Genomic DNA, 23,451 nt, shown 5'->3' with positions numbered 1-23,451 from the left:
AGAAGAAGCAGCTGGATCAAACTATTTACATTGTAGTTTTTCCATTAGTAGGAACTTAAACACACACACACACACGCATACACTAATGGAAAGGAGCATCAGTATGCATGGGAATAGATATGATCCTGCAACAATTTCTGAGCACTGGGTTTCTCAGAGGATGTGTGTGTGTGTGTGTGTGTGTGTGTGTGTGTGTGTGTGTGTGTGTGTGTGTGTGTGTGTGTGTGTGAGCAGGAAGCTCTAAATCCTGCTCGCTTAGCACCTCAAAGAATACTGACATGGAGTTCGTGTGGAGGTAAAAAACATCTTTATGGAGGATCTGGAGAAGGTGGAGAATACAAACAATATGGGCTTAAGTTTCGAGACAAATAAATACAGACCAACACTATGTACAGAATTTACACGCAACACCAGAGCCTGGGCTGGAGATCATCTCATCAGGGCCTGAGACAAGTGGAGTCCACCGCAGAAGACAGGTGGAGTCCATTGTTGGAGACAGGTGGAGTCCATTATAGGAGACAGGTAGAGTCCATTGTTGGAGACAGATGGAGTTCATTGTAGGAGACAGGCGGACTCCATTGTAGGAGAAAGGTGGAGTCCATTGTTGGAGACAAATTGAGTCTTCTGCCGGAATCACCCAATGACAAGACAACGTTCAGCATGTGCATACAAGTCTGATCTGGAGGAGACGCTGAGGAGGTGAGAAGGCAGTAGGTCCATCAGTGAGGACCACGCCCAACCCAACGTGGACTGATCACATTCTTACCCTCTGACTGGAGGTACAGGAGTGTGAAATGTAGAACGACACTATTAAAGAACTCGTCCTACCCAACTGCCATCAGACTCTATCAGCTGACCCTCATTCTTCTTGCACATGTAGTCTACTGCCCATTTAAATTACACTCTATCCTTGCACCTGCACTTTGTGAGTTGCACAACAAGCTGCACTCAAATGTCTTATTGCACTGCCACTGTTCTATTGCACTATTCATATCTATAATCATATTTATAATAATGTTTGTACTCCTCCTATCAGCACATATCCAAATGCACTGTGGACAGCAAATTAGGAATTTCACAGTACAGGGAAACACATTTTGTGACAATAAATGCTTTGAATCTTGAATTGTCCATATGTTCCACCTACATGGCTCTGAGGTCAAGTGAAAGATGGAGGAAGTCCAGCCTCTAATGCTTACATCAAGCCTGACAAGGCCGCCTTCTCAAATCACTCTGGGTTTAGAGATCATTCATGGTTGAAGGTTGGAGCTCCTCTCTCCTCACTACCAGACATCAGACCCTGGACCTCCACCTCCAACATCCCCTTAAACAGAGGCGGGGGAGGTCCATGACATGCAACCCAGGCTGGGGGGCCGGGAGGATCAGGGTTGTGCAGACCACTGCCAAAACCCCATCCGATCAGGTTCCTTCAAACCCTATCTTCTCTGGTCCTAATTCTTGTAAGAATTAGCCCTGAGGGAGAATGAAGAATCTGCAGGCAGAGGCTCCACCTTCTGCTCCAACGAGCTGGTGAAGGTCCACTGTGACATCACGGAGAGGATCTACTCAGGGCGGGGAGGTCCGCCCATGGCCAGACACCAGGTGGACCTCTTCATCCTCAGGGATGCATAAAGGAAAGGTGTGAGGAACAGAAGAGTCCTGGAGGGTCCAATAGAGGAGCGCAGACCAGTGGAACTGAAGCAAGGATTTACTGATGTAATAAGACATTATGTAACAACCAGGAAGTTCCTTTGACTGACTCATCAGGACTGATGGCATTGTTATTATTATTATTATCATGAATATTGCAATCCTTGGTGAAGTGCTTTAAGTCCTGGGGGGTTGGGGCTTCTGGTCAGGTCCTGGGGCAGGGGGCATCCATGGGGGTGGGGGTCCGGGACCGGGCTCCAAGCAGCTCAGAGGCTCGGCTTCCTCATCTTGGTCCCTGCATTGGAGGGAATCATTGGTTAGTACGTGTGCATGTGTGTGTGCGTGTGTGTGTGTGTGTGTGGGGGGGGGGGGGTTCAGAGTCTGCAAACAACACGCAAAGAAAGTCTAAAGTCCTCTCATCTTTGGGCCAGGTGGAGGAGAAACCCAAGAGCTGGGCTAAGTCTCTCTATCCTGGAGCCAAGTGAAACATTTTGTCTGAGCGTGAAGAGCTCTGACCACCCATGGCTTCATGCTCCCACCTGGTTGGCTCTCATCTCCAGTCCAGGCCAACACTGCCTGGAAACAGAAGCACTCTGCTGATGGAGATAATGGAGGTGTGAGGAGCAGGATGCTGAACATGCAGCTGAGCAGACAGCAGAGGTTATGTGATCACCCAGACCTTACCCCCGATCTCCTCTCTTCTGCATACAGAGTGGAGACCAGGACCTCTGAAGAGAACAGAGCACTTCTAGATTCACATGTTCCTTGGTCCAGAAGACAGAGGAACCTTTGAGATGGCTATGTAGTGTTGGTGCGAATGTGAAAAACCAGACATGTAGATCATGATGGAAACAGGGCCGTTGCTACTGGTGAACATGTAGCTGCCAACGTGTCATCTGATCAGGAGGAGCTTGATTGGTCTCTATGTCACATCTATGTGAAGGAGCTCAAAGGTGTGGACAAGATTCTGTGTGGACTCTTACTGTGCACAAAGCTGCTCTGGGGCCCTGGGGTCTGGAAAGTTCTGATGGTGGCTGGTCCTTCTCCCTCAGCTGCGATGACCAGGACCTCCAGCTTGTACAGGCTTGAGGGGCTCAAGCCTGACACCACCAGAGTGTTGCCATCCTGTAGGAGAAGACACACTGCTTTAAGGTGAAGTTGGGAGATGGTTTGAAGGTTCAGGAGGTAGAGGTGTTTGTCTGCTCAGTAGACCGGGGTATTTATCTGTAGGGAAATGCCACTTCTGTTTCTTCACTGAAAAACTGAGTTGGAAAACATGGAGGATCTTCCCCCATGATGTCAGCGGGACTGAAAATTGCAACCAGAAAAGGGAGAACCGACTCTGGAAGGAAACTGCTTTCCCCCTTTTCCCATCTATCCCTCATTACAGCATCCCATAATATCCAGTGGGGAGTAGAAGGGGAGGAAGGTCACTTCCTCACCCTCTCAAACCTAAAGACTACAAACATGGCCCCTGTAACTGTGAGAAGGCTTCAGAGTAGAAGTTCAGCAGAAGACCCTGAGATGGAACCCCATGCAGATGTTTGCAAGTGTGCGTTTGGAGTGTGAAGGACCTCCACTGACCGGAGGTAGGACCTGGGACTTCGAGATGAGGCCGTGGGGCAGCTGGTTGTTGGGGGTGGAGAAGACTTCTGCCCAGGTCACCTGAAACCCGATGAGCTGCTGCTGTGGTGGCGTCCAGCTGAAGAACGCAGTCACGTTGTGGTCCTGGACATGGAAGAGGGCGGAGATGTTGGCCACCTTCAGCAGTACCTTCGGAAGCGTCACTGTGGGAGGAGACTGGGTTTGATAACCATGGAGACGGAGGCGTATAGAAGAATCCCATCCTTTGAGCTCAACAGCTCCAGAACCATCTCAGGCAGTTCTTCTGCTTCTCCATGGAGTGTATCTAACCAGAACATCGGTAAGGATCTGGACTTGTGAGTCTTCCCCTCCTCATCTCAGATGAAGAGCAGAAGAACAAAACAGCCTTTTGTGTTGTCGTGACGATGGAGCACCTGGACATCTTCTCTCTGATGAGGGGGTCAGGCCTTTGTGACTATTCTGGAATGGACCTGAGGAGGCTAATTGGAATGGTATGCTGAAGGAACATTTGGGAGGGCAGCTCTCTGATCAGACATCTTGGCAGCAGAACGCCAGGTGTGGGAGAAGGAACACCCAGTGTTCTTCTCTAAAAATAACCTCCAGACCTCCTCCAGCTTGCACACATGCCACCCTGCTTCTAGGGTTCTCACCTGCTTCTCCAGGACAGAGGAGCGGTCTGGAGCTCCTGGCCTGGACAACAGCGCAAGACGGCGTGATGAAGGTGACCACCTCCGCCGGCGGATGGCTCCTCTTGCTCACAGGTAGCAGGACCACCTTGTACTTGCAGGAAAAGAGCAGGCCCTGCAGGCTGACGAAGCTCTCCTGTAGTTGGGAGAGCGCAGAACATCACACCACCCCTCCATCAGATGATCTTCTCTGTGCGGATTCTGCTCATGTAATAACCGTGTAATAACTGCTCATAAAGTGCAGTTGGTGCTTTAGTTTGAATCTTGACCGGCGTCTCAGGCTCTGCTTGGTTTTACAAAGACAATGTTTCAGGCGAACCATATCATCAGATGCCCTGCAGGAGCGGCTGCTTTGCCCACCCATCAGAAGAACTGGCTTGGCGGGAAAAGATGAACAGCCTATGCCAGGGTAACCAGGTCAAACAAGGTCAAACCCGCAAAGGTCATATTTGAGAGCGGGTCTTACCTGGCTGCCAAGGTTTACCTGTCAAGGTCATACCTGTGTGAGGGTCTTCTCCATGGGTCTGCTGTGGTTGTGACTGCAGCACTCTGGAGTCCAGTGGATCCTGTAGAACTCCACCCATGGGTCTACAGAGAAACAAAGTTCATGAACAGCTCTGAACCCACTCTCTGCTGCAGGTCTATTATAGGATGTCAGCCGCAGTGCCTGGCATTCACACCTGTGCTGCTCTGCCAGTACACATGGACTCTCAGCTGTCCATCTTGGTAGAAAGGTGTCCCCACGTCCAGGAGGTAACCTGGTGGTCTCTGCAGTCTGCTGCTGGTTGCTGTGGAAAAACATGAGTCAAACAGAGAAGGGGGTGGAGCCTGTGGCAACTGGTTAGCAGCTGCTGATGTCTTTACATCCTATTTAGCTCCAAGCTAATGATTAGTGATACAAATAAGGTTGGTGATGCTAACACTTGCTAGCAGGTGTTGCCATTCTGTCCAAAAGGTTTCTGGACCAGACACTCTTCACACATAGGTCAGAGGCAAAAATTCAGCCTCAGGACTGTCTGCTCCTCATGTACAACTCCAAAACAGCTTCCCAGCCTCCTAGAGCTCCTCTCACCTAAACGTCCATCAAAGGCCATGCCTGAACCGAGACCCTCTGAATATCAGGGGCTCATGGGTGCATTGAGAAACATTGAAGAAGGCGAATGTCAGGAGTCTTCCTTGAGGTCAAACCTTGAAGCCTCAGGTATGTTCTTCTGTCAGTAAGCCTGGAAGGCCTGTGAGCAGAGGCTCCACCTCCAGACCCCACAGATGTCCATGGTCAAGAATGTGCAGCTACAGAGAAGACCAACGGGGAGGAAGCACTGGTAACACGCTGGTCTCAGACCGCTTCCACTGCTTATTCGTCTCTTTGCTCAAAGGTCCGGGCAGCAGCCCTTATCCTGCTGGACCACATTTACACCTCCTGGAGATCTGAGCACAGATGGCATCCAGATGGGGTCCCACTGTCAAATCTTCAGCCTCTGACACCATACAGAAACATGTGTTTCCCCTTACAGGCTCCTGGCAGCGAGGAGATCAGGTGCTAATGGACTCCAAAGCTGCAGCCAGGCGTTGAAGAACGAGCTGTTAGCCTCACTGACTGATCATCTGTCGACGTCTTCTCATCATTTCTTCAAAACAAGGCCTCAGACCATTCTGAGGACCAGCCTCCAGCTGAAGGACCTTCGAGATGTGGGACTTGAACACCTCTTCACAGATGTGCTTCCCCTGCCTGACTTCTTTCTCCAATCAGAGTTGATGTGCTTTCAGTTCTTCTTCATACCGTCGAGAAAGTTCAAAGCTGTTGAGCTTCTTCTGGATCAGCGTTTCATGTTCACACGGTTTCTGGGCAGCTCCTCTCACAGGTCAGGAAACACAAAAGAAGAGTTTCCTACTCATAATCTCAAGTGTGAGATCACTTTGAAATTAGATTATAGAAACCAGAATGACAGTGGTTGAAGATTAGAGCGTCAGACGGACCTTCAAGAGACTGTTAGGGAAGTCAGGTTATAATGATCATCTTATCAGATCCTCCCCTCCAGCTCCATCTTCTGTGTGATCCTCTGCAATCTGCTGGAGCTCACCAATCGCAAATGGAGCAGAACCACTGGGAGTCTTGAGGGGGGAGTGTGTTGTAGCACCAGTAACGACCAGAGAAGAAGACCACATGGTGTCGGTGGTACAAGGAAGGAGAATTCGCCATGTGTTTGATGGCAGCTCAGGAGCAGGAAGGAGGAGAAGAGGAAGGAGCAGGAAGGAAGACCAGGAGTAGGAGGATGGATCTTGTGTGAGACGTACACTGCTGGGTGATGAAAAGGACCTCAGCCCTTGGCCCCCTCAGTTGAGCAGGACCCCAGACAGACACCGCCTGCACCTCCACGCTGTAGCTCCTGTTGGAGCGCATACTGTCCAGTTCCACCCAGCTCTGCACACACACACACACACACACACACACACACACACACACACACACACACACACACACACACACACACACGCACACACACACAAATTGAACTGCATGAATGAATGAAGTGGTTTAAAGTGTCTGTAAATCAGCTCTGGCTGGCTCAGCCAGAACCATCCTGAGAGTCCAAGTGACACGGTGAGGAATTTTCTGACTGGTTCTGTTAAAACTCAGACAGTTGAAGGAGAGGAAGACTGAATAAAAAATATGTCTACATGGAGTACAGGTTCAAAGAGGACCATCTGACAGTGAAGTCATGTCCAGAGGTCTCTGCTACTTCGCCATGCGACCCTAACCTTCTTACCTCTCGCACGGTCTTCCTCCTCCTGGTCAGCGGTGAAGCTGAGGTCTGCCCTATTGCCACCCAGCTCCAGCTGACCTTGTAGTGGTGGACAGGGATGTCCAAGTCATTGGGCATGCTCCACTGGAGGAGGGTGGACACCACCCTGCCTGGGCCAAAGGTCATGTTGACCACCTTCAGGTCGGAAGGGGCAGGGGGGCTGGACGGTTCTGGGGAGGAAGATGTGACATTCAAAGACAAGGTAAGTATGAGACCTTCTCCTTCCAAAAGGAACACATAAATGTACTTCAGAATCTCAGTGAAGACCAGGAAGTGGAGGCATCGATCTCCTGGATCTCCACCTCATGGATGTTTGTTTGAGTCCTGGCGGTCTTCAAACAAGGGTGATGATGCAGCATAGAAGGTGTTACGATGGCAATCCATCTGGACAAATACACACACACCACTGACCTCTGCTGGCATGCACGTGCCTGCTGGGCGTGGTGAACCCCCTGGTTCCGTGGGAGTTGACCGCTGCCACCCTGAACTGGTACCAGCGCCCTGGCCGGGTATCATCCAACCAGGCCTTCTGCTCAGTGGTCTGCAGGAGGAATTGGGGATATCAACCTGCTCCTCAGGCTAACTCAGGGGATGTGAGTTTGTGGAAGCTTCTGGACAAATCCAGGTGTGCCCAGAACCAGGACTACGGAGATGTTTCGGGGCCTACCTGAGCCACCTCCTGCCAGGGGGTGGCCAAGTCCTCGCTGGGCTGGATGCCAAAGTTCCACCTCCTCTGCAGCACATGGACCACCGGCTCTGCTGAGACGTTGAAACGGGAAGACCAGCGCACCTCCAGTGGGCCCAAGGGGAGCTCCTTGAAGACCAGCTCCTTCCGGGGCTTCAGGGGGGCCCCTGGAAGAGGAGAAGGGTTGTTACCCAGCAGACTGCCAGAGGCAGGAGGCCCGCTGGGGCTTAAATGTTGTCATCTTTGGTTTGATCTAAATTTCTCAAAGCTGTTCTCCTGCCCCTGCTTCACCAAACCCCTGGGTCCCCTCCCAGGAGCCACCCTCCTTACTGGAGCTCCAACTCACCCTTGTAGGGGTCCCTGGGGGGCTGGCAGGTGTGTCCGCAGCTGTTGGAGCAGCACTTTTTCTGGGCTGGACAGTGGTGGTCATGGTCGCAGCTCTCTACGCAGGCTGCTGCAAAGCCACTGGCCTTTTCTGGAGGAGGACAGCTGCCCTGCTTCACCTCCAGCAACAACTGCACAAACTCACAGCTGGTGACACACTCCCAAGGCTTCTTTGGAAACACCCGCTGAACACACACACACACAAATGCACACGCACACACACACACGTTACAGAGGAACATCACAAACTTCTTGGATAAACATTGGCTTCGGGCCTTTTCTCAAACCTCAGGATCTGCACACACTGCTGCTCATTCACCCCCAGGATAAATCAATCAATCAATTTCATACGTATCTATACATATTTCTATATTAGATTTGTTAATAATTCAAACCTTAAAACTCCAAATTAAGCCTTTCTAGGCACTAATTTCTGCCGTCATCTAAACATCTGCCGTCAATGTGGATGAATGTGGGCATTTCTTTGCAGGTGGAACCAGCACGGTGAGGGACCTCCTGCTGGGAGGTCAACCTCGGCCTGGAGATCCTTTACGGATCCCAGTGGGGATGCTGACAAGTCTTTGATTTAATTCCGGGTTAGGCTGGACCCGGGGCCCATTAGTGGCCTTTTTTACCAGCCTAAAGGCAGAAGCTGCTGGTTCAGTGGCTCCAAGTGAGGTTCTTCAGGGTCTAATGGATGGTGCTGAGATGTAGGTCTCCTATGTGGGTGCAGATAGGGTCCAGGATGGGTCTGGATCTAGCCCCTGATCAAGTCTTTGAAGGGGCTGAGGAGCTTTACTTAAATAGAAATAAATGGTCTGGTAGTTCACTCTGTGCACTTAGAGCCAATAATACCCCATCCATCTGAATACCCCATTCATCTAGATACCCCACTAATCATCAGCCAAGTTCTGGAAGTGAGGAGGGCTCAGTTACCCCCCTCACTGATCCTTACTCATGTCTGGCTTCTTTTCCAGGGGTCTGAAGGGCCTCTCTCCCAGTCTGGCTGACTATGGGATATGATGGGATCCGACAGCCCTGAACCTCCAGCCCCTGAAGCCTCAGACCTCCAGCCCCTGACCCCATCGTTCTTCTGGATCTTTCAGCACTGGACCTCGGGCCATTGCTGCCTCGCCAATTTAATCTTTGAAAACATATTTTTGGAGGCTTCATGAATGCTCGGCGCTGCATCCATGACCGCTGGCATTTCCAACCCTGTGAAAGGCCCCGCTCAGAGCCCATACCAAAGTTCTACCATGTGACCGTACCTCACACTGCTCCCTGCATCCACCCCTCTTCTTCATCATCCAGGAATCACTGCAGGGTTCCAGGCACTGTGGGGGGAGGGTAGAGCGATGGTGAGTAATGACGGGGTGAACATGCAGAGGTGAGTCATTTTTCATCCAGCAGATTTCCTCCAGCAGCTGGACCTTCATCCAGCGCTTCTGCCTCCTTGCCAGCAGGTGAACAGGCTCCAGGCAGAACCCTAACCAGATACATCTCTTCTCACACATTTGCCAGATAACTGCTTTGGAGGCACAGCAAAGGGCAGGGGGCCAGAGACAGCGTCACCATAGCAGCAAATCAAATCAGAGCAACTAAGTGATATCTGACCCATCTGAAAAGGACCTGTGCGGAAATCTTGTTTGGGGTGTGAGGAAATTCAGTGGAGGACGGAGAGACACAGCGTAGTTCCTGAGCTTGGACTCCAGGACCACACCCAATTAAAAGGAAAGAAAAAAAAAAAGCAGACGATTTCATCCAAAGCAACTTACAGTAGAGATGCTGGGGACTGAACCCTGAACCTCATACATGCAAAGCATGCGCTCTACCACTGAGCTACACCTTCAAAAAAACAAAACTACCAGAGACAATTTAAGAACATTTAAGGACAACTTCTCTTGGACCTGCTGATGGCCCCTTTTGAAATAACCACTAGATGGATAGAATTATTCAATCAACTAACCTCAGGACTGAAGAACTCCTTCTCCCAAACTACCGTCAGACTCAGGACCATCAGAGGTGAAGACTGTTCAACGAAACTCTTACAACAGTGGAGATGTTTGGAGACAATATCCCAGAGTACAACGAAGATGGCGCAGATGTCCAAAGGGGGAGGAAGATGGTAAACGATGGCGCCATAGCCAAATACAACACTGCGCACAAGTCTTCGTTTGTCTGAACAAGCTGTAAGAGGACACGTCTTCTGGAATGGACCTGCAAAGATACCATCCAGGCTCTTCAGCGGACCTGACCCTTCTCCTCCTGCTTCCTAAACCAAATTGGAGAGGAGGAGATGGCCCAGACACTTCACAATCCCTCCTCAGCTGCCAAGTTTTACCACTATGGTGAACACAACCTTAAGGAAAACAACCAAAGTTGAAGGTCCTCCATGCAGACACTGTTCTGGATCTCCAGTTAGTGGACTGCTGCTAATTTCATGCTGCAGTTGGGGTGGGGGGTGCAGGACAGGCTGACTGCTGGAGACCAGAGCAGGCTGCCAGGGATCTGCAGAGAAGGCTGAAGACATTCCACTGGTTTCTGCAAAAAGCCAGTCATGTGTTGTCATACATCTTCTCAAGGCTGAGGAGCTGCTTCCAATCAGCTGCTTCCAATCAGCAGCCGTCAGCTATGCTCTCCTCTGATGCAGCTCCAGAGCGTCTCAGCCGCCCCAGATGACATCCATCTACAGATCAGAGCATGTGTGTGACGTCACACTACCGGTTTCTGCTGGATGTCTTCTCCAGTATCGGAGCAGATATCAGGGCAGATTGCCGCTCGCTGGTTTCTTCTCCCAGCTAGAGGACCCGGAGAGGCTCTCTGCCGGGGTCTTCGTGCAAAGACCAAATTTGGGAGGTGCAGAGTCATATTCTCCATGCAGCCGGGCCCAATTAGAACACTGCGCCCCAACCATCATCCCCAACCCCCACCCTTGCCAGCAGGGGGATACAGCCGCTCAGAGAGGAAACAGGGCAGATCCAGTGCAGGGCTCAGGTCAAGTGAGGTCAAAAAGCCCTGAAGAGCATCTGACCTTCTGAAACCGGGCCACGTCTCTGAGGAGGACTTTCAGAAACTCCTGCATGGTTTGGTTTCTTCAAGCAGGGCCAGATTCCAGAAATAAAATCAAAACAATTGCAGTCAGGCATTTTCCACACAAAAACAGCCTCCAACAGCCACACAATGGCCCTATAAGCTAGGGTCACAGGGGCCATCACGCCATCGGATGAGTGAGGACCAGGGCCTGGATGGAGCCTATATGAACCTGCACAGTTCAAAGGTTTGAATAGAAGATCAGCAAGGTTTAAACCAGTGCTTCTCAATTACTTTCTGTAATTCTGTATTTTTGTGTCCCCCCAATCTCCCCAGCAACTGTAAATAATATTGTTTGTCTATAAAATTGTTATAAGTACACCTCTGCCTTAAATTATATCCTTATTAACGTTAAAGAAAACAAAAAAAAGAAGTATAGTTCAACTTACTACGAACATTCACATTGTTTTTAGTCTGTAACAGAAAAGATTTTAAGTGTTAAGTTTCCTCATCTCCCACAGTAGTCACAGTGAAGCCAAGCACTACATACGCTTCGTCATATTTCCTCGTCTTAACTTTCGGGTGATTTTTTTTTTTGTCTCATTATCTTCGTCTCTCTCCGTCTTTCTTTTCATCCCTGTTAAAAAAAATTAATGTTGTCTCTTGAGGGTTTGTTTACTGCACTTCATATCGCCTGCTCGGTGCAAAAAAATCCTTACACCCTATAACTAATACTCCCTGCACACTGAGAATGAGAGCGCCACTGCCAACTACTGTAGTGGATGTGCAATTACACTTCATTCTAGCAAAAAAAAAGCATGATCCCCAGGGTCACACGCGTCCCACTATTTGAGAAGACTAATTTAAACAGTCCCTCAGGAGACTGTCTAGATAGGGAGTCTCCTCCATAAACTGATATGACCGCTCCTGCCAGACAGTGAAGATGAAGAGGAGGAGCTCTGGAGATATTAGCATGTACGAGAAAAGACGTGAAAAGAATAAACGCCAACTTTTTCAAACCAAAGCAGGAGAGCAGGATGGAGACCAGATGAAGAGGTTTCTCCTCTCTGCAAAGGTGTCTGTGCAAACGTGGCCTCCAATCATGAAGGTTAGTTATATGAAGATTGGGGGACTCTGCCCCCTGGAGGCCAGGCTGTGCACTACAAGGTATATGACAGCTCTCAGGTTGGTTTGAAGAGGCCTTCCTCTGAGTCTTCTCTGGGTGTTCCTTCTGCAGGCATCCTGAAGGTGCCGGCTTCTGACCCATCACCCTCTGGTGGTGTAAAATGGAGCAGCAGATCCATTATAGCGCGCCAGCTCGTGCTCCTGCACTGAACCAGAACCTGCATCCTACTGCACACAGACGCACACACACACACACACACACACACACACACACACACACACACACACACACACACACACACACACACACACACACACACAATAACAGTTGAGGTTTAAAGGAGGTGTTCCCTCCATCTTGGTGGTGGAGGTGGGAAGCACAGGTCCTACGTTCTCAGACAAGGAAGATTTGAGGTCTCCTAGGACCATGAACCTCCTCCAAAGGTCCTCCAAGTCATGTTGAGCGTCTGATGAATAGGAAGTGGATTCCCCAGAGAAAGAAGAAATTATGAATATCAGAAATATGCAACTACACTTAATCCTGGGGAGCAACTGATCACAACCATGGCAATGGAGAACCTGTCTAAAGGTACTAGAGTTACTGGAATGTGTCTGGGGACTGGGGGAGGGTCAGCGTAGCAGAGAGGCGGTCTACCTCTATGACCTGAAGGTCTCCTGCAGCTGTGACAGTTAGATAACCTCCAGCGCTTCTGCTGCTGCCCGGCTTCCAGTGTTTGACCGTCTCGAGGATCTTTTTGGCTACTTTTAGGATTTGACTGTACTTGCCAGTCTGAGATCTGAGGGGCTGCCCAATTATTTGGGGCAGGTGGTGTGCTCCTGATGATATCTGTCGTATTGGATGATGGAATGGAACCAGCAGGTGAGGGAGAAGGTCATTACGTTCTCAATGAAGGCATAATAGAATGTGGTTAGGACTGTGCTGCTAACTCAAATGACCTCACCTTCCAGAGTAGGTAAGGCCATTTGTGACATTTCCTGATGATCTCGTCAGAGTTGGAGAACTTCAGGAGGTTGTCAAGACAGTGCACAGGTATCTATACTCCTTCATGGTTTCCACTGGCCCTCCTTGTATGGGGGTGGTGATTGCCTCTGCCAGATGCCTCTGCCTGAGAACATTATGACCATGTTCTTAGTCTTGCTCACATTCACCAGAGCATGAAATCCTGGAGGGCAGAACCGTGGTGGAGTAAAGGACCAGACAATGGGGACATCTTTGTAGGGACGGATCCGAAACATTTGTCAAGTGTATTCCCCAGCGGGTTTTACAGTTGATCTGGAATCCTTTTGGTGAACAATTATTGAAATCACCCATGATGAATTTTGGGGCATCTGGGGATATCTGCTCAAATCTATCAAGTATAGATTTGATATGCTCTGAGGCTGAGGCGGAATTGCCCCCCCCCCCCCCCCGCCCCCCCAAGGCTCCGCCCCCCCCTTTGCCTTTTTTTATCTCCAGCACAGCATCTGTGTCCACAGCATTAACCTAATTACCAAGAACCAGAAAGTTCAGCTTAGGTACAGTTGTGTGGTCATAAACACACACACCTACCAGAGGACATGAAGAGGAGCAAAAATATCTGGCGATCAGCACACATCTTAGCTAGCGCTGCACACACAAAAGCAAACACCAAACCATGAAGCTCCCGGAAAGTTCATGTAGGAACACCATCAGTGGATTCCTGCAGACCCTCCATGGTCTTTCTGCTCAAGAAGAGACAGAGGAGAGCAGCTTTCCACTCCAAGTCCATGTAATTAACCTGTTGAAGAATTAGTTACTGACATTTCTGTGGTGGTGTATGGATCAATGTAGGCCTACCTCCAGAGCAGAGCGATACGCCGTTCAGATGCACAGCCTGCAAACCACAAACTATAATTGACCTCCAGCTGTTTCTGAATTGATCTGAACAGTGGAGCACGGAGGAGGAGGGGGTTCACTGTGAGGGACTGGTGTCCTCATGAAAACATCTTCCCAGCTTCACCACCAGCAGCATCAAGGAGGAGGAGGAGGAACTTCCACAGCACAACTTTGCAGCCCTGACTAATTTCTCAACTTTTGCTTATGCATCACCATGACAACTGGAAACTACCAGATCTTTTTTGAGTTGGACTCGCACCATCCCCTCACACACTCCCTTTGACCAATAATGTCTGGAAGTGAAAGTACTAGGTGTAAGAATATTAGCGGTATGAAGGAGTGTGAGCATACTGCACTCCAGGGCAGCCAATCAGAGGCTGAGCCCTGGAGGCTTCCATGTGATTGTGAAGGGGATATATCCATGTTCCACCCTGCACTGCTGTGGCAGGATTGATGAAGAGCACTTCCACTGATTGGACAGTGCAGCTGATGATGTCATGAGCTAATTGGTGCTGACATGTCATGTCAGCTGACAGCCTGCTGATGCATGAGTGAGCAGGATATGTGTAATAACCACATCGGAACGCCAGTCAGCATCCATCATCTCCAGCAACTCTGCAGGGTTGGCTTGGCATGCCGAGATTCATCACAGCTCAGTCCATAAACGCACAAAACACCGTTTTATTTGCGTGCATCCAATAGGTATGTGCAAGCACACACGCACACACTGGCACGCACACACACAACACACACACACACACACACACACACACACACACACACACACACACACACACACACACACACACACACACATACGCACACGCACACACACACGCGCACACACACACACACACACACACACACACACACCCTGGCACAGAGCATTAATTATGATGACCCCCCCCCAATCCGTCCATGTCTCTGGTTAGTGAAAGCTCTAATGTGTTTAATGACATCTTTAAAGAGGTAAATGTAGAGGTGGACTCATACGGACTGTAGGGTGTTTATGTTCTTTCCAAAGCTTTAACAGAGACTCTCAATTAAAGGCAGCAACTCTCAAAGATTAAATTAAAAAACAGCCTTCAGTGAAAGGGAAATATGTCATTACTGTTCAAATTGGCTCTATTCATACTTTTCGGATTCCACTCAAACAGAGAGAGACAGCCTCAGCTGTCAATCATCAAGGCCAAATTATGACATTGAATCTTTGTCAAATCCAAATCAAAAGCTGGACCAAAAAAATTCAAAATAAGACAGGGTCCTTTTGTGTCTCCTCAGGTACAAAGAGTGGCTCCAACACCAGAGCATGCCACACCCACACACACACACGCTCTCTCCTGGATGTGCGGATCAGATGTGACAGCAGCGCCTGATGAGGCGAAACCCAATCTGATCCAATCCTGAGCAGCTGAGGGCCTGATTGCGTTCAGGAACAACACCACTCTGATGGGGCTGAAAGCGTGTGTGTCGTCCTGGACAACAACCTACTGCCTGGACTCCACCCCCCCACCATATATGGATCTCTTGGATTCCCTCTGCCACAAGTGTTGGGTAGCATATTAGCTAACAGGTCTGGGTCTGTCGGGACAGTCAGAGTCTTAAAGAGGGGATTGTGAGAAGGTTAGAGGAGACCAGCAGTACATTTGCTTTGCTGGAAGAAGGAGCATTAGCGCAGGTCCTTCGTCACATCAGCTGTGAGACTACTCAACATTACAAGCACATTAACGCTTTTAGGTGCATGAAACACAATGTTGATGCTGCTCACAAGCATCCCAAAAGGCTCATTTCTTTTTGTACTACCCAAATATCTCCATCCCTATTTTTGGACATCCGTGGCATTTCTTTTGTTTCCTCATATTGTATATTTAGTTTTTTCTGTTGTTTATATGAATATATTTTTTTAACAATAATAACAATTATCCATCACTAATCCCTCATGGGGAATCCGTTCTCTGCAATTAACCCATCATGGATGACCCATGAGCAGTAGCTTGCCGTTCGTCTGTGCCAGGGGAGCAGTTAGGGGTTCTGCCCTGGAATCGAACCAGGGATGTTCAGTTCCAAAGACAATTGTTATACCTCTTGCTGCTGCGACAACTAAATATCCCTGTTGATGGCTTAATCAAGTCTATCTTATCTACAATGTCATTCAAGCCTCCTCACCTTCTGTAGCTGTGCCCGGGGCAAATCAGAAGGTGTGTTATGATGGGATGCTGCCATCACATTATTAACCTGCTCTCTCTTCATCATGTGACCTTTGACCTTTGGCTCCTCTGGTTCCTGCGGTCATCCACTGGTTTCTTTCACTCGTTATGTCCCAGAACCCTGGGGGGGACTCTCCCAGGGGAGTACCTGGCTTCCACAGACTGATGACTCATACCCAGTGCTCTGCCGTTCTTAATAATGTGTTCATGGGCTCAGACCCTCACTGTCTGTCTTTTCTGAGATTGTTAAAAACAGACAGTTGGTATCAGGACAGTTCCTCCATCTGTCAGTGTGTGTGTGTGTGTGTCCTACCTTGCCACACTGTTTGTGATGTTGACACCAGCCAAGAGATCCGTTGCCCTGCAGAGACAGAGGAGGCAGAGGGTCAGTGAGGGTTGCCATCGCTTCAGAGCCAATCAGCTCCATTACAGTTGCTCGGGAATCTATGCAGAGGTCACATGTTCCTCAGTGAGGAGAACTGACTGGTGCTCCTCTGCACTTTGGGACATCGTGTCCTCCACGGTTTCCCCCCACTGAGAGAGCGGGGAAAAAAACAGATCCATTCGCTGCTCAGTTCACATGGGGTGATCACGTCACCCAGTTGGTGTTCTCACTGGCACTTGAGGGGAAGACTGACACCCCATTGCCCCATCGCCTCCCTTCACCATCCATCCAATTGGCCCTGTGCAAGGGACATAGAGTCGCCCAGGTGTGTCCAGGCTGGTGCTGAGAGTCACCAAGCAGAGAGGCGGCGAAGACATGTTTCTATGGTAACCGCATCCCAGAAACGTAAAACACAAGAGTTTTGAGAACACGACAGCATCTCACTGAGAGGCAAGCAGCTCTGCCGACATGGACCTCAGTGGTTCTCAGTGGAAGGTCTTGTTTCATCAAGAATTACAATGGAAGGACTTGTTTCACATTAATGGCAATGGAAGGTCTCGATCGTGGGATGAAATTATTTTTTTCACACTCTTGTCTCTCTCTTTTGAGTGCTGCCTAATCATCTTCTGCAGCGCCAGATGTGTGGTGTGGAGACTCCACCCTGACCCTGATGGATCTTCATCCAGATAAAACCACCACCACCCCTAAGATTCTGAGGACCAGAACCGCTACCCAACCCGGACCAGAACTGGGCCAGGAGCCGCTGCAGGGACGCTCCCAGAGAAGGAACATCTATTAAAGCCAGGAGTTTCACAAAGCCTGTGGAGGAGAGCAGGAAGGAGAACACAAGAGGTTTGGCCAAACAGACGCAAAGCTCCCCTGATGATTTGAGGTCACGTCTCATCCATGTTCCTCTGGTGCTTCCTGTGTCCTGCAGATCAGCACGTGTTCTAGCAGTCCTGACATTTCAGCATCAATGAATTAATAGAGCATGAGTGATGGAGTACTGGAACGTTCTCTCCTCCAGGGGTTCCACAAGCCCAAGCTCCATTCACCCCTTGTCTGAACTTCCTGTAGACTGACCCAGCTCCACGTCGGCACGCCTCCACCACTCATTCCAGAGTGGACACAGAGGCTGACGCTCCAGGAAATCCTGCTTGGAAACATGGTCCTGCTATGAGCCAATGGTCCTGCTTATAGATGGGTCTCCAGCGCTCAGTGGTGTGTATGTTCTATTTGCTGCTGCTCTTTATTATGGGACACCATGATGGCAGATGCATAACAAGAGGATCTTATAGATGACTCAGGTGAGCAGATCTGGACATCCGTCTATAAACCATCTGCTTCCAGAAGTGAAGAACATCACCAGATCTCACTCTCCGAAACTGATGGTCATCGGCAGGTGTAGGAGCTGAAAACTCACAACCCACTTTGGATTGAGGAGCTAAGTCCTGCTCCAGAGCCTGGTCCAGAGCCATGGTTATGTAATGGCGCAAGGTGGACCCTCCAAGGGTGAGCACCTCAACTGCCCCTGCGGCAAAACAACACTACCTCTGAATGTAGAACATTAGCAAACATGTTGGACTTCCTACCATCTGCTATCCTGTTCAGTATTTTCATCTGCAAGGAGACCAGAACATCCTCAATGAAACAAAACACAGATGTCTGCATAGCCTGGAACAAGTGGTCTCTTGCAAAGGATTCTGGGATTGTGGAGATTCTATCGTCATCTGTCCTGCTTGCAGGTGATCTAATCACCATGGAAACACATTCAGCTCCTTCCAAAGAGGAAGATCTCAGTGCTACAAAAGATAAACTGCTGAGGTCACTCCCATCTCTCCAGCGCTCCATCTTGTGTGTTCTTTATTAAAAACCCCAGCAACCTCTTCTGGCCCTCCCCCCTGGCCCTGATTGCCCTGGAATGTGTGGGAGCGTACCAGATGGTCTGATGGTATCTGCTCATCTTTCTCTACCTGGCCTCAGATGTGACAAGGCTATGAAAATGTATAATTTATATTTCATTTTTAATGCGTCTTATATTTGTTATTTTGGATGATTTAGTAAAACTTCATTGAATGTTCTCTCACATGTGCTTTGAGTTTCTGTCACTGGACAGAGGAGCAGGCCCACCTCCTATAAGACCTTCAAGAAGAGCCAGAACAAAGACCTTCTCAGAAAGAAGAAGAACTGAACCGTAAACCTGTGAGTCAGCTGGGCAGCGATCACATTAGAGTAATTAGATTACTCATGTAGGAGGGATTATAGAAGGATTAGAAACAATCAGATTATTGAGAGAAGAAACACTTTTAATCTAAATGTCTAATAATCTACTTACTAGGTTTGAGGTCAGATAAGTGAATCCTGACAGTGGGACAGTAACGGGATGGAAAGCCTGAGGAAGGCTTTTATTGTGAAAAATTGCAAGACATTCTGATGGTTGTGTCTTCTCCAGTGTCCTATTAGAATCATGTAGAGCTGCTGCTCTAATTTCGCACACTTGGACCAGACCAGGACTGCCCAGACCAGGACATCTGGACTGGACCTCACCAGACTAGGTACAGTCCAGAACAACTGGACCAACCTGGCCCGGTCTGGAACAACTGACCTGGACCGGGACCAGACCGGACCACTGAGCGCTGAAGGGGTCCACAGGAGCCTCATCTCCTTCAGACTGAGGCCTGCTATGAAGACCCTGCTGGATGTGTGTGTGTGTGTGTGTGTGTGTGTGTGTGTGTGTGTGTGTGTGTGTGTGCGTGTGTGTGTGTAATGGTGAAAGAGGGAAAGATCTTCATGACACAAATCAGAATAACAAGACATGCAGCCCCCCCCCCACTGGTTGGACAGAGCAAGTTCACAAACACACACACACACACACACACACACAAACAGACAGACAGACAGATACACACACACACACACACACACACACACACACACACACACACACACACACACACCTTTGGAGGCTCTGGAGTAAGACTTTGTTTTTATATGCAATGGATTACATTCTGACCAAGCTGCCAGGTAAACACTGGGAGTGAGCAATTGAATCAGTAGGAGAGTGGGTCAGTGAACAAGTGAATCACTGAATCAGTGAGTGAGTGAATCAGTGAGTTAGTTAGTCAGTGACAGAGTGAATCAAAATTCCAAAAATGCATTTATGTTGCCCTGAAATCAAACATACATGCATACGCAAACACACACACAATTTCGTAACTTAGCAAAGGAGTTTGTAAGTAATGCGCAGAAATGAATCTGTACGGTTGAATCACACAAAGGAAAACATAGGACTAATTCCCCATCCCGATATACATACACACACATACATATATAAACTTATATAAACACACAACTTATATTTTCTTACTTGATTAATTCTATGTGGGTTCTGGGGTGGGGGGTCCTGGAATGCAGAATGCACTAACTCTAACCCGCTCATCTATCTATGCAGACTAACCATGGGGGCGGGCGCATACAAGGAACATCACACTGGACCTTAAGCAGGAGGTGAAGCTCAAGGCTGCCAAGAAGAGCAAGAAATGATCATCTTCAATCTGAAGATGTCCTGAACCTTTGCCAGACACACTGTTCAGGTCAGAGATCAGGAAGGAGCAAATCTCTGCAGAACGTCTGAGAACCCAAGTTTCCCTGTGGTGACATGTGGGGTTGTAGGTTGTGGAGGAGCTGAATAAACCCACTTGGAGCTATGCGCTGCGGTTGAAACATTCATGCCAAGGTTGAAGTGGATCAGGTAATATGCCGATGTGGAAAAGCAAATAAAAAATGTATTTAATTTGTAAATGCATTTATTTGAGCAGAATTGCAAAGTATAAAGTTTACAAGCAAACGAGTGCTCCATAGTGAGGAAAACAGCTGACCGCGGGTGTCCACGTCCTGGAGGGGCACCTTTGGTGAAACCCACCACCTGCCTGCAGATCAACATCAGCTCCACTGATTCACACTCCACAGAGGTCACACTCACGGACCCTCTTGCACTGCACAATAAGGACCAGGAGACCTGAGCCCGTCACACCTTCACCCTGCTGTACTCACACTGCTGCACCAGCACACAGTACTCTAGTGCTACTGCTAAATGTAAACACTGCACACAGTCCTCCAGTACTACTGCTAAATGTACATGCTGCACACAGTACTCCAGTACAACTGCTAAATGTACAAACTGCATCGAATAATACTTCTAAATATACCAAATGCAAGGAATGATATTTCTTGATCCACAAAATGTATTGTATAATACTTCTAGATATAAAAGCAGCATGGAATAATGCTTGTAAATATACAAACCCCATGACTAGTACTTCTAGATATACCAACCGCTTGAATAATAAGTCTAAATATACAAAATGCCATGAATAATACATCTAAATACACACACTATGTGGAATAATACTTTTAAATACATAAGCTATGAGATGTGATACAGTTGGAATATCAAACTGTATTTTCATGGGACAGACTGTAAATAACGCAGTTTGGCCAAACCACAGCAATCGATAATCAATAAAGTCCTGCTAAGCCTCTGCAGAGACATGGAGGAGGAAATGAAACAGGACTGAAAAGGGAACTTAATATTTGAGAAAATAAACTGTACGCTCATCTCCTTGAGAGGAATCCTGAACTGTCTTCTCTAATTATCTGAACACACAGACATACATCTAATCAATTCCAGATAAATAGTCTGATGACACCCTTCGACATAAAGTGCATATATACTTGACCTTATGAGTGTGTTTTTGCAACCTGTATGAAGTTATATATTGAGGTTAAATGTGGAGATTATGAATCGAGATTATAAACAGAGATCGTATCTTGTGAGGTATAAATGAAATAATAAACCGTATGATTAGTTTGATGAATCATAACCTAAACCTGTCGCTCCCAGTGAACCTTTTCCTGTCCCTACGAAGTGCCCAGGTCAAATCCGACCGGTCACGTGAGCCGGTGTGAGCGTACCTGGAGCGGCGCGGAGAGCGCGGCCACGCTGTGCAGGGCGAGGCACCGCGACGCGCACCTGGCTCGGGACACGCCGGCCGACGACGATCCGTCGTCTTCGACGTCGTCCCGCTGCTTCCGGCCGAGGACCACGCATCCGGCCAGCAACGTAATCCACACGCACGCGCTCGCGGGGACCTGCATCTCGGGCGTCCGGACACGGTGCTGTGCCTGGAGCAGGAGGTCTGCGTGGAGCTGGAGGTCTGCAGAAGGTTCACGCTCACCTACACTTATATGGACTTGGGAGGGGCCACGGGACCGAGGCGGGGGAGGATGCTGAGGCGAGGGGAGTAGCTTCATCAATATATATGAACGGTGAATCAGTTTATCAACTGATATGAACGACGAATCAGTTAATCAATAATCATGAACAAAACAGTTCATTAGTCAATGTGAATGACAAATCAGCATAACTGATATGATTGAATCAGTTCAGCAGTTAACATGAACGAATCAGTTCACCAATCAATACAAATAAATCATTTCATCAATAAATATGCGCGACAAATCAGTTCCTCAACTTCATCAATAAATCAGGATTAATGTGATACAGATAGGAAGAGGTATGGATTCACTAATAACATAAGCAATAAAAACTGAGGGTAAATGTATGTGTCTTTATGTCTCTATATGTCTCTATGTGTCTCTTTATGTCTCCATATGTCTCCATATGTCTCTATGTCTTGTTATGGCAGAGTGGATGTTGTATGCCTGTTATAAGTGATATGATTTCTCACCCAATCACAGCTGGTATAGGCTCCGCCCACTCAGCCCTGGCTGCAGGGTACGCAATGTTGAGAATGAATGGATGAATGAATGACAATCATGGACAAGAAGCGAGTCCTTCTGAATTCCACGTTCATTGTTTCCTGCTGGTTTCATTCCATCAATGCCTTGTTTCTTCTTCTGATAAACAGAGGGGGGGGGTGTGGAATCGGGGGTAAGGACACCTGGCCTACAGGTCTGCAGGACAAGGCCTCTTCAGTGCAGCAAATGTCCTGTCACCCTGGGATGGCCATAGGTGATGGGAAACCCCTGCCTTCAAGGGCATCGGTAGCCTTGAACTGCACGGAAGCATGAGGTCTTCAACTACAGGCAACGTCTGGTCCAGTCTGGTCCAATAGTCCAGTTCCCATATTGGGCATCCGCTCTGAGCTGGGGACCAGCTCAGAGGAGAAGCAGAGCTCTGGAGGTGCCTCATCCTCACTTGGGATGATGGCGTTGGAGGCGGGGCCTCCATCAACTCCCATCAAAACCTGTTTAATGTCTTACATTTACAATACAGTCATTTGGCAGAGGCTCTTAACCAAAGAAACTTACAGTGGAGCACCCAGGACCTCATACATGCAAAGCATGCACTCTACCCCTTCTCCATCCCTGAGCTGGTCCCTCAGGGTGTGTCATCAGTTCTAGACTGAAAGTGAGGGATCTGCTCAGGGAAGAAAATATCTTGCTGGACTTTGAAGGTCAGTTATGCTGCAGCTACATATAAAAGCCGTGAACATCTCGGCCTGCTAACACCACTTACAGGTGAGATGTTAGGGGGCTTTGGAACATTTGGAATTGTCCCTGGATGTGATGAAGGACCCAAGAGTCTCCTCTGGCGAGTTGGTGGTTTAACATCTGCAGCCTGAGCTCCCGAAGCCTCTTCCTGCTTGGAAAAGTAAAAGATCTAAACCTGTGGTCGTGAGAACACAGTTCCAGGAGCTGGGAACATGAATGTGTGTTGGTGCTGCTCCCCAGCATGTTCTCAGCTCCTGGGCCATAGCGGCAACTGTCTCACACCTCCTCTTGTCCCCCAGGTAGACCTCTGTGGTCGAGTGTACCAAAGCTCACAGGTGGAGGCCTTCCACAGGAGATTCTCCTCCACGCTGCCAGCGTGGCGGGGCAAGCCGGGAATCCCAGCTGTACAGTAGAGCAGCAGTTTTATGGAGCATCCAGTAAAAGGAACTGCAGGAACGTCCCTGGCAGGGGGGGTTCCAGCCCTGAGGAACTAACATG

General features: G+C 48.8%; 1 protein-coding gene across 2 annotated transcripts; it reads right to left on the bottom strand.

Moving 5' to 3' along the window:
• Positions 1-301: 301 nt before the first annotated feature.
• anos1a (anosmin 1a) lies at positions 302-21,634 on the bottom strand. 2 transcript variants are annotated; one of them, XM_086147830.1, is made up of 14 exons: positions 21,412-21,634; positions 16,366-16,413; positions 9,083-9,148; positions 7,777-7,999; positions 7,413-7,597; positions 7,157-7,286; positions 6,710-6,915; positions 6,237-6,363; positions 4,622-4,729; positions 4,441-4,529; positions 3,906-4,077; positions 3,235-3,437; positions 2,634-2,775; positions 302-1,945 (listed from the first exon to the last, which is right to left on the bottom strand). In XM_086147830.1, exons 1-14 carry the CDS (start codon positions 21,592-21,594, stop codon positions 1,917-1,919), a joined length of 1,911 nt encoding a protein of 636 aa, XP_086003956.1. In that variant the 5' UTR covers positions 21,595-21,634; the 3' UTR covers positions 302-1,916. The 2 variants fall into 2 exon arrangements, with proteins under 2 accessions (XP_086003956.1, XP_086003958.1); XM_086147832.1 differs by lacking the exon at positions 302-1,945 and having other exon boundaries at positions 2,628-2,775; positions 3,235-3,378.
• Positions 21,635-23,451: the final 1,817 nt, after the last annotated feature.

Source organism: Fistularia commersonii, chromosome 6 (genome assembly GCF_037954325.1).
Source record: "Fistularia commersonii isolate RoL2024-O1a breed Wild chromosome 6, RoL_Fcom_v1.0, whole genome shotgun sequence".
In the NCBI taxonomy this organism is placed as follows: Eukaryota; Metazoa; Chordata; class Actinopteri; order Syngnathiformes; family Fistulariidae; genus Fistularia; species Fistularia commersonii.
This window is presented reverse-complemented; position numbering and strand designations above follow the sequence as displayed.

Excerpts from the sequence above, each read along its gene's own strand:
- anos1a (XM_086147830.1), bottom strand. The coding sequence starts at position 21,594 with ATGCAGGTCCCCGCGAGCGCGTGCGTGTGGATTACGTTGCTGGCCGGA. Across the intron at positions 16,414-21,411 it reads CGCTCTCCGCGCCGCTCCAG|GGCAACGGATCTCTTGGCTG; the intron begins GTACGCTCACAC and ends CTGTCTCTGCAG. Across the intron at positions 6,364-6,709 it reads GGAGGAAGACCGTGCGAGAG|AGCTGGGTGGAACTGGACAG; the intron begins GTAAGAAGGTTA and ends GTGTGTGTGCAG.